This window comes from Madurella fahalii, assembly GCF_045866475.1.
Source record: "Madurella fahalii IFM 68171 DNA, scaffold_1, whole genome shotgun sequence".
Taxonomy (NCBI): domain Eukaryota; kingdom Fungi; phylum Ascomycota; class Sordariomycetes; order Sordariales; genus Madurella; species Madurella fahalii.
In genome coordinates, this window is record NW_027263971.1 from 10,262,881 (window position 1) to 10,273,911 (window position 11,031).

An 11,031-nucleotide genomic window follows, 5' to 3' on the forward strand; every position below is an offset into this window, starting at 1 on the left:
TGCCACATCTGGCGAGGGCGCGTCAAAGTTAAATAAATTACTCGGAGGCGGCACAAAGAACTTCTCGACTCCCTCTGTCGTTTCTCTGTCGGGAACATAATCTCTTTGGGTTCGGCGCGCGTGCCCGCTTAGAGTTTAGATAGGCCGACGCAGCGTTTTTGGCTCTGTGAACCCACACAGAACCTAAAAAGGTCACAGCAGCGCTATCCTCGAGGCCCTCGATTGCTAAGGGATATGGTATGTCAAGCAGGATCTCTGTGAAAATTCCGCGACCTGGCCGCGCGAGGCGAATCTCACTGCACGCGTTAGCAAGAGAGTTTGTGATGAGAGACGCGTCCCATACCTCTCCATTCCTACACAGATCCAAAAAGAAACTCGAAGCGAATTCTCCTCCGAAGTAATCGTCCTGGACAACGATTCGCGCGGAGGGTCTCGTTTCAACAGCTCTGCGGCCTTGGCGACATACCACTCGCTTCCATACATGACAAATTCGCTGATAACGTCAGCGGGGTCTCTATGAGGCGGTGGCAATAGTAGCGAGGTCCCGGCCTGTGGATTTGGTACAGCCTTCGGATCGGGAATCTCCCAACGATGTCTTCCCGGAAGCCAAGACTGTCGAGGAAGATATCATCTCCACGCTTGGGATTGGGGCCTCGAAAACGGGCCTGGGGCAGCGTCCAACTGCCGCCAGGTCGAGGGGCAACACATGCTTCGTTGACAGCGGCTAGAGCCGATGGCCCTTGAGGCACTGCTTAGCGCGGTGTAGCCGCCTACCAGCGGCGTGCCCTCCCAAGTGCCGATTTGGGCTTGGGGGCCTAGGGTGTAAAGAGATACTTCTCTCAGCGTGGCAAATCCCGCGGGTGGAAATCCACCCAGGCAAACGTAATCGCCCTTCTCAAGATCGTGGGCGGCGAAAGGTTACCGGATCCCGGTGGCTCTGGCGGCGACGGGGCGGCGAAAGGTTACCGGATCCCGGTGGCTCTGGCGGCGACGGCGCGGCGGGCTAGCCTTACACAAATCCTTTCCTCCACCGGCGAATATGATGTCTTGCCTGTGACAAGATAACTCCGCCATTCAGCCTGGGGGTTGGCTTGCTTCAGTCACTACCGACATGACAGATGTCAGAGGCAGGGGAGTTGAAATACGCCAGGGTTGGGCGGGCTCAAAGAGTGTGATGCAGTCGTGTAATACCCATCCAGTTGGGTCGGTCACCATATTCTCCAATGAAGTGCAAGGATTATGCACCATGAAATATAGAGATTGAAGTGCCAGGCCGGCGAGGCTGCCGGCAGCGTTGGGATCCATGCTCACCATGCTCACCATGCTCACCAGTCGCACTTGGGAAGAATAACGCCACGCGGCTAAGTTAGACGCTCGTCTCCGCGCTCGCCACGCGCGGTGATTGTTCGGCGCGCGCTAACGGTAGGTGCTGGGCAGAAGGCTGTGATTGGGGGTTTCGTTCGAAGGGCGAGGGCGCCTCCGCTTATAAGGCTGTGTGTGGAGGGTCGATTCTGGCGCCCCTTTCAGTGTGTTGGTTCGGTGGATGCTGAAAAGCATGATTGTTGCAATCGATGGAAAAGACAAGAAAAAAGAAAAAAAAGTTTCCATTTCCACGTGCAGCGTCCGTGTACAACTTCGAGGCACAGCAGCGGTTAAAACACCCTCCTTGACGAGTGGTACCCCGGTAGCGGCATTGCAGGCTGCCACAGCAGACCCCATCACAAGAAACACTGGCCACCCGCAAACGGGCACCTCGAGCGTGCGATCTCGAGGAAAGTTTCAGAAAAGGGCTGCGTACCCGGCGCTGGTACATAGCAGCAAACGTTCCCTCACGACGCTCCTCGTTGCCTCATTGCCTCACTGCCCGTCCCTTGTCTCACCGAAGCTTGGCGGCAATGTACACAGTATTGTCAGCGTCTCTTACACATGCTCTGCAGGGTCGGAGTGGCTGGAAGTGACGCGAAAGACGATGGATAAGGCGGGGTTAACAGGATAGATTAAGGAGGCCGGACGCTACAATCGGGCCGTCCACTCAAAAGATACGAAACTATACCGCAGCTTTGTCCTTCCTTCCTTCCTAGGACATATATATATCCGGACTATTCGGAGCGAGTGTCGACGGCCGCACTCTGCCAGCCCTCTTTTTCTTTTATACGCAATCGAACCGTCGGTTGGGCCGCCGTGCCTTTTAGGCCGTAATTTCCAGCCGCAGCCGTTTGCAGTTTTCCCGTCCATGAATAGTCGGTTGGTTGCAGCTGAGAGCTCGCCCGTTCGTCCCATACCCTAGCATCACACTAGTAGGCCAACTACAGCCAGTTGCATAGCTTGCATACATGAATTTCAGCTTAAGCATGCTCTCAGAAGAGGATCATTTTACAGGCGAGGGAAAAGCAGACGCGCAGCAGGGTTAGAAAAGTGTTTAGCAGGTCTCGGCGAGTCAAGTGTCTACACACGGAAGGATATAACCCGAAACGGGACAACCCAGTATAGTCCAGTACAGTAAGGTATAGTGAGGCGTGAACCAGGAAATCCCGACAAGAGGACGCGTTTGGTAGGAACCCCTAAGCTGCACCGAGCATTACTTAATCCCATCTTTTCTCCTACTAGGGGAAAACGTAGGATGGTATAACGAAAGCCCGCCCGAGATACCGACCAAATCAAGAACACAGCATCCTCTCCCAGGCAGACAGCGCCGAGATAGATAGTTAGGTTGTTTCATCTCGTATCTCTGACCACTAACCAGTAAGGCGCAGGCAAGATGAAAATTTGAAATTTCGATAGCATTGAGGCACGGACAGGGTACCTGGCCAGGGTAAGGAGAACAAGGGAAAAACGTCTCTTTAGGGCTGATTTTTAGAGCTTCACCGGGAAAATTGATCGCAATTGTGCAAACATGATTTTTATTATTATTTTTTTGATTTATTTGTCGACTTTGTCTTTCCGTGATTTCCCGCCTTCCTCTACGGCTTACAAGGAATATAGTAGGAAAGACTCATATAATCGGATAATCGCAGGAACAAATTCCAATATATAGGAACTTCCAATATAGACACGAGATGACGATAAAATTTGGAAATGAATCCAGATATCTATCTAACTACTACCAATATTCTATCATCCTATACATTCGACGAACTCAAAAAGGGGTATATCCATCCTATGAAAATCCAAGGGAAACAGAAAGGAAATAGACGGCTCGCTGTAATTGTAGGAGCACGCCGCGCAGACATCTGTAAATGAAGGAGGCTCTCGGACGCCCAGCAACAACCCCGCTCGATCGAGAATAACCAGAGAACAGAAACATACAATTCCTCTTTCCGAGACCCAAGACAATCACCATTAAATCAGATATGGTGTTAGCGAACTGCCTATCATTCCACCACCCTTCCCAAAATACCAAAGTGTCCTCCTCCACCTAGATCATCCAGAAAGACCAGCCCAGGATCCAAATCCAACTCTTGAGATGTGCTCCGGAAAAAGGAAAAAAAACATCAGTAACTTTTAAGTTCCTGTACACCGCTATATGGCTTGCAGCGTTCGCTGGCTGCTGAGTATTCGTGTGTCCCATCTTGCTTCATCAGCATCGCTTGTATAACGACGTACCGAGAAAAAATTTCCAGAGCGCGCGTCGGGTATCTTTGATAAAGACCGAAAAAACAAGACAGCCACCATACTGTTGTAGGACTGATCCCGACCCGTGTTTATCAGTCGAGGCGGAAAAGCCCCGGCAAACTGCTAAGAGGAGAAAAAGGCCCTCTGTATATAACCCGGATAACCAAACGACCCCGAAATGAGACCTAATCGTACAACCTGGTTCGTAGGTATCCAAAGTTTGATGTGTTTGCAGTCAGTTCCAAGACTTGCTGTCGGCCAGTCCAGCGGGCACGTACAAGCGACGCTCATAAATAACTGATGGGCAAAGCTCTGGATCTGGCTGCCAGGGAAGGGCATGAACTTGTTGCTCTTCAAAAAGTCAAAAACGCTCTGACCGAAAAGGTCCGTAACAATGCAGATATGCCCTCGGTAGTCGAAGCAGTCTCGGACATAGATGCAGCGGTTCCGGTTGTCCTCGTCGTTAGCTCTGAGCGTCTCGAGGATACGAAGTTCGGCTCTGCCAGCTTTGTAATACTCTGCTAGCGAGCGACCGATCTTGATAGCGACGAGCTTGCCGGACGTCTTCTCCGTCGCCTGCACGACCTGGCTGAACGTGCCCTGTCCGACCAACTTGATATTTCCGTCTAGAGGACTGTTAGTCTCGAGCTTCCTGTTACTACTTTGAACTGTCAATACCTACATCGATCGGTGAGGTCGTTGCCGGGAACTACAATGTAGTGTCCGTAGGCATCGCAACTGACAGTCCCGCAATCCGACGGCTATATTCTCCATCAGTGGTTTGCCCCCGGGGGTGGGGGCCACGGGTACTTACATCAGATATTATGGTGATGGGTACGTGCTGGGCTCTCTTAGGAGGATGAGCAGGCGGTTGATACCTGACAAGAGTGTGGGCTAAGGTCGCGCCTTGCTGCGTTGGTAACCTGCCGCCACGTCGTCCTCTTTTCCGGAGACGCCTGAGTGTCGTAGACCGGTCCGCAGCGTGTGAGCGCGTGGATTTGTCGCGGTTCGCCGAAGGGCTATTCGTGGTATGCCCACCCCTGTTCACCGATGTCTGTGGGGGATGGTGCAGAACAGCCCACCGGTCGGTGCCTAGCGGAATTGGACTGGGTATTGGCGGAGTCGGGTCTTGCCATGGGAGACGCCGACATTGTCCGGCCTGTTGTTCGGCGCCAAAAGTTGGCGTGATCGGGAGCGGGGAGGCTGAATGTGCGGGTAGGAAGACGCGGTGTCGGCGGGTGCCCTCGTGAATGTTAGCTTGGTACCAGGCGGATTCCTAACGCCTCGGCGGACAAACCTTAAGGCTAGGCTGTTACAGAAGCACAGTACGCTGGCGTTGGATCCAGACCGATGAATAACGATCTTGGGCTGATAGAGGGCAGACCGAGCGAATGGGGCGAAGTCGCTCCGTCAAGCCGGAATTTTTAGTGAGTAAGGGCGAGTGCCTGTGATGAGCTTACTGTAAACCAGCGTCGAGCCAGATTTAGTTTTGCTGTATACGGTTGCCCCGACGGAGCACCCTACAGGAAGACAGGCAAGTACTCCGCAGATGCGACGGTCGGAGATCGCAGGCCGGGGGCCTGGTACTTGGTTACTTGAGAAGGGATGCCACATATGCGATCGACACAATCCCTCTGCCAGAACGTCTGGGTCGCATCCAGGACCCCAAAGAGGGCTGGGCCCGGTGCCGAGATCCCTACAGCGATGCTTCCGGCAATCAGGAAAGTAACCCGGGGCAGGAAGGCAGGCACCCCGACCCGCTCGAATTGCACCCCGGCAGAGCTATCCCATCAAATCCATGTTCGATAAGTAGTGTGCTTTCTTCGCCCCTGTCTCAGCGCCGTCGGACAGTACGCAGGGCAAGCAGCTGCAGGCTTGACGACAATTCGGTTTAGACCGGCTTGGCAAATCGTCGCTCCGGCAAGTCTCCGGGCCTAGGTGCACTGCGCTGGCGTCGAGGGAATCGCGGCCATCGGCAGGTCGCCTCCCAGATACTCGGTCTGCACATCTGCCGGCGGCCACATACACACCAGCCAATTGAAGCATTTACCGAACGCCCCAGACATGACAACTGGCCGAGTCACGTGGTGGCTGAGACTTCATTTATGGCCCGCCGAGAAGCACAAATAAGGGCTTGGCGGGCGGGCCGAATTCCAATTTGCCTTTTGACGGATCCAGCGACCGCAGATCTGGCTACCAAGGGTGGGTGCCGCTTGACAGCGATGCCAGCCAATCGAGAGCTGGATCTTGGTAACTTGGGTCTATCGGGTGACGTAGCCGCTGAGCACTCATGCAAATGCAACACCTTGTCCCGCGGCTGACAATGGCCCCACTTCCCATCCGTTCATCAGCGGTGAAGGGTGGCATGGGCAAGTTTAAGGCGCGCTAGTGGGCCTGCGGGGTCCGCCGCGTCGCGTCTAGACCGATTCCCGACTCCAGGCCTGGCCAATCACCTTTATGCTAAGGGGAACCGCCCAACAACCCTGGGAACCCTGGACAAAGGCTGTCACCACCCCCACTTCAGCCCCCCCAATATGTTTCCGAGCCAGGTTGTGAACCGCTGCCCCAAGCCTGTTATTGACTTGATGAACCGAAAGGCAACTGTCTACCTTGTTCTCTGCTTCTCCAGTTGGTTTCCGCCTCACTGCGCTCCGATGCAGCACATCACGGTACAAGGTAGAGATGTCTGACATGTTTGACATCCTCGTCCCGGAGACCGGGAGCCCTGAAAGTACCCCAACCTCGGACGGTACCGGCATAACAGTGCCTGAAGAAGATGCGGGTGTTGCGTCTGCACCCGATGCGTGAGCTTGTCCCAACATCAGTAGGCACTTTTCCGAAATACGTGACGCTAACCGCTTGTTACTCCCACTAGCGACACCACTGCTCTGCCGCCCGACGCTGAAGTGTACCTCGAGATCTGTGGAAGGCACTTCCCAAACCCGAAATACGGCTGGAGCTGGTACGCTGGAGTGCATTCCAGTAGAATTGGCACTGCAGCCGTACTGATCGTTCGCTAGGTATGTTGTTGACGACAAGTCTTTTGAGTTATGCGAGAGGGAGTAAGATAGCTCAATATATACAAGGACGAGTCTGACATCTATCTACAGTCTTATCGATCAAATATACCAGAGGAACTTCAGCCTATACCGGGCCCTAATCGAGCAGCCCACCTCTGTACTCGACCTGAAGGCCCTATATAGCTACTGGACCGTGTATATTGATAAAGATCCGCTTTTACCGCGTCAGAGCTAATACAATGTTGGTTTTACTACCCAGTCGAGTTGCTCTCGAAAAGGTAGAGTCGGCCAACGTCCTCGGAATAGACATTGCCCCCGTCCCGTGTACCGCAGGGCCGAACTGCCGCTATAAGTTCGGCAATGTCGACTCGGTGTAGATCGGGGGGCAGCGGTCATTCGATTTGATCTACAGCCGTAAGCTCCTAGGAAACGTCCACGACCGCACTAGGTTGTTCCGCAATGCCTTCATTTACCTGGATCCGGGTAGGTTTATCGAACTATACGATAGACCATTTAGCTATAAAAGCAAGGACAGAGAAATCAAGGCTTAAGACTTTGTCTCTCGACAGGTACAGGAGCTTGGCAACATAATTGGCTATTCGTTTATCATCACTTCTGGGGAGTATAAGAATGATATGGAAGTAGCTGGCTTCGTAGATGTATATAAAGAGTGGAAGACAATGCCGGTACAGGATTGGTTGGACTATATCCTGGACGAGATCGAATGCTTTTTCTTACGGAAGCGGCATATAGAAGGTATACCTGGTGAAAAAATCAGTACAGAAATTGCAGACTTGCGTACCAAGCTTTTGTCGGAAGCAAGTAATGTCGATGTCCAATAGTAAGTTCCGTCTTAACTAGCGGAGGTATTAGCTAACCCATCAACAGCGTTACAGCATAGGGCCAGAAGCCCTGGAGACCCGAAATGTCAGATACCCAACATCCCACGCCGCCTGATACCATAGCGGCCCTCCCTCACTTGAGAGATCAAGGGTCCTTGATGCCTGTCGTTCAAACAGTACCGACCCAGTATACACTGAGCTACGGATACAGCCCTATAACTGTCGACTCCGAGGAGATCGAATACTTTTTTATACCTCATGAAAGGATTGCAGACTTGCGTACCGTCGATGTCCAATAGTAAGTTCCGTCTTAACTAGCGGGGGCATCAGCTAACCCATCAACTACAGCCCTATAACTGACGGTTTCGAGGCTGGCTTCCCTTTATCTACCGAATTCCCCGAGATTATAGGTGGGCCGGCGCCGGATTCGCATCTTCCCCTAATAACTCCCTCGACGATGCTTCAGTCGGCCGATAACGTAATCCAACTACAAAACGGGACTTTAACGCGCAAATGGCCAAGCAGGACCGCGCCAAGATACTAGGAACCGCACGGGCCAGGCGATACCGCACCAAGAAACGAGAAGCCGATAAACAGCTGGAGACCAGAGAGTCCGACACCAGAGAGCGGAACCAGCATCTGCTCGCCCTCGACAAGCTGCGTAACGAAGTACGCTGGCTCAACACCGAGCTACGAAAGCATGCCGACTGCAATTTTTTCCCCATCCAGCACTACTTGTTGAATACAGCCGCAAACTTCTCCCGGGCGGAGGGTGTCAGATTCGAAGGTAACAGATCGGAGGGAGGGATATAGTGTGGGAATAGGGGATGTTGACTGTGGTTATACGTTTGTGGCGGTGATCTTACGGTCCAGTATAATGCGAAGTGAATTGGATTACCAAGAGATACAGTTGCACCGCTAGCACAGCCATAAGAGCCTATCTGTTCGCGCCCTACCCAACCTCGTGCCCTCACTCTCCATCATGTGAATGTGTCTGAGGATTACCACGTCGCCCGCTACCCAGGCCGGAATCCTTGACGAGGGAGAGGACAGACGTGAAGGAGCCCTGGTAGCCCGCGGTGTGCAAGCGCCCCACGCCGCGTGCATCATGCCCGCCAGCCACCCCCCCGGGGGGCCAACAACTACCCCCCCACTGCAGGATCCCCCACCTTATAGAGGGCGGTTCGGAGGTCTCGCGATCGCCGGGTCACGCAGGCATTCACTGCATCCGATGATAAGCAGTGAACCCTGCAATGTGACACACCTCACAAACGTCAGCATTTTCGAATATAAAGCGGCTCCACGGTGATTCTGCCCGCCGCTGTCGCACACCCACCGTAACTAGCTATAGGATTCTGCCTGCATATAATCCCGAGCCGCATCTTCACTCTCGTTGGAAGTGAATTTCGCACCGTAAACCGGCCGGTTCATGGGTGATCCAGGGGACCCTAGGTACTACATCTGGGCCCGCGCGTGGCTCTGCACCAGGCAGGCGAATAGAAGGATCAAAGGAGATAAACAGCAGGTTGCGACTCAGATCAACCGGGTGAAGAAGCGAACGTTCATCCGAGCTAGCCGTCTTCCAAACGTCCACTCGGACACGGTCGAGAACTTCGTGATGAAAACCATCACCGCTCCAGTATAGATCCGTATCTCGGTGTTCCGGCCCCTCAACTTCCGATTTTTGTAGTTGAGGGCCGCTAGCCGCAAGGCGGCGCAAACTCCCACGGATGTTGCGGGGCTCGAGTTCCTTCCGGAAGAAGCCAAGGAAGGATTGGGATGATGGATCAAAGAGAGCGATGGAACATCCGGACCTGATCGACTGGTCCCTTGCCGAAAAGACTGTATAGGAAGCCCCGGCTAGCGAGTTACCGCCAAACTGGATCGCCGCAATGCGAAACGCCGACGGTGCGTTGGCCTGCCAGGCGACCTCAATTTAGCCAGTTATCTCGTTCCTGAACAAATGATAGTGATGAGCATCGTTGAGCACAGGCTGCTCCGCTTGCTCGATGTCATCGCTGCCAGTTAAAGGGAATCGGAAAGCAGAACACTGTCCTCCACGTCTTTTGACTACACCGTAGAAGTAGTCGTCAAAGATTCGAAGGAGCCCTGCTCCCATGTCGAGATCTCAAGAGGTTTTTCGATCCATCTGCGCTGAGTGATGTGGAAACGCTTTATTTCAGAGCTCCACGGTCCCAGGACATACAGAAACCTATCGTTATTGCGTACAACGATACCAAAGCTAGCGCTGATTGTGGTAAGGACGTCGCCGGTTTGTGTGTTGAAGACGACAACCTTAATTTGATAATGCTCTGCGTGACGCCAGATACTTAGACAGGAGGCAATGTCATAGGCGTAATACAGCGGTTCAAACCCGCTATGCTCCTTGATATCTGTAATGCTGTTGAGGAGCCCACGAATGCTGACGACTATCTCGTCGCTAGCTGCCCGGTGTAGATCCCAGATATAGAATCTTTCGTTATAGACGTAGCAGAGGACGCCGTTCATGTAGATCCAGTTGTCGCTGCCAGACGAGATTGTTGCCACGAGATAGGGTCGCACGGATTCGATAGCTGCGTAGCGACTCGCGAGCCGTTTTAGCTGGCCTCCATAGTCACTGTTGTCCCGGGCCTCTAGACTGAACGGGGCATAGGCCTAACCCAGTGTTAGCAAGCATGGAATTTCAGGTGAACGTCGGGGAAGAGTCGTCAAATACCATGAGCAGTGTTTTTGCAAATTCATTGAACACAGAATTGAACTTTCTACATGTGCCGCGCAGGCGGCAGGCATCGCGAAAAGGGAGGTACCCAAGGACAAGCAGTACCAGCTCACAGGGCAGCGTAACTAGCGACATAGTCCAAGACGGGCGCGTTTTTGCCGTGTGTTTCGGGAAGCGGGCATGAGGAGCCGTGGCGGTCGTGCATGTACTGCAAAGCCCCGCCAGTTGGTGTGCAGTGATGAGCTGTATAAGATGGGGGCTGTGTGCGCGTCTATAACAATACCTTTTGGCCAGGTTGGCTCTCTTGGACACCTGATTGGTTCCGGTAACCAGTTGGCGTGAGAATAGTAGACGCATTTACGTCCAGGATCTCACCCAAATCGCAGGCAGAACTGCACCTTTCTCCACCGCCGAAAACCTAGAGGTACAATAACCAGTCCCAGCCTCCCTCAAGTCGTCGTTTCATTCGAGCTCACCTCCGCCGATCTAATGAGCAATCCCTATTGACTCTAACATGCTCCAAAGCACCTCGGACATCTAGAAGCCATAACCATCATCCTCCTAGCCCAGAGGGATATCCAATCACTAACTTACCTCGAGGCATTGCCACATTACGTATGCACATGTGCATTCATGCCTGGACCTCCCCCCACCTAGCGCCAACATCCCCCTTCTACAGTATCCTCCGCATTACACCGCGGAAGCGCCGCAATACCCAGCATATTGCAGTAATCCCTCTAGGGGTAGGAGTAGGCTGGAGTGCTACATCTACAATTTCCCTCACACCCTTAGCGCAGCCTAATACTTTCTCGCTCGCTACTACACTGGTCACAGCCCC

General features: G+C 53.2%; 2 protein-coding genes across 2 annotated transcripts; both read right to left on the bottom strand.

The window, feature by feature from the left end:
• Positions 1-3,735: 3,735 nt before the first annotated feature.
• Positions 3,736-4,763, bottom strand: LKH1_1 (serine threonine protein kinase CMGC group; the record flags this gene model as incomplete). Its single annotated transcript, XM_071058192.1, has 5 exons — positions 3,736-3,797; positions 3,891-4,238; positions 4,295-4,373; positions 4,427-4,522; positions 4,695-4,763. 5 exons carry the CDS (start codon positions 4,761-4,763, stop codon positions 3,736-3,738), a joined length of 654 nt encoding a protein of 217 aa, XP_070914293.1.
• A 4,781-nt stretch (positions 4,764-9,544) lies between these two features.
• On the bottom strand, positions 9,545-10,328 carry MFIFM68171_02771 (uncharacterized protein; the record flags this gene model as incomplete). Its single annotated transcript, XM_071058193.1, has 2 exons — positions 9,545-10,129; positions 10,191-10,328. The coding sequence occupies 2 exons, from the start codon at positions 10,326-10,328 to the stop codon at positions 9,545-9,547; spliced, it is 723 nt and encodes a 240-aa protein (XP_070914294.1).
• Between the last annotated feature and the right edge of the window lie 703 nt (positions 10,329-11,031).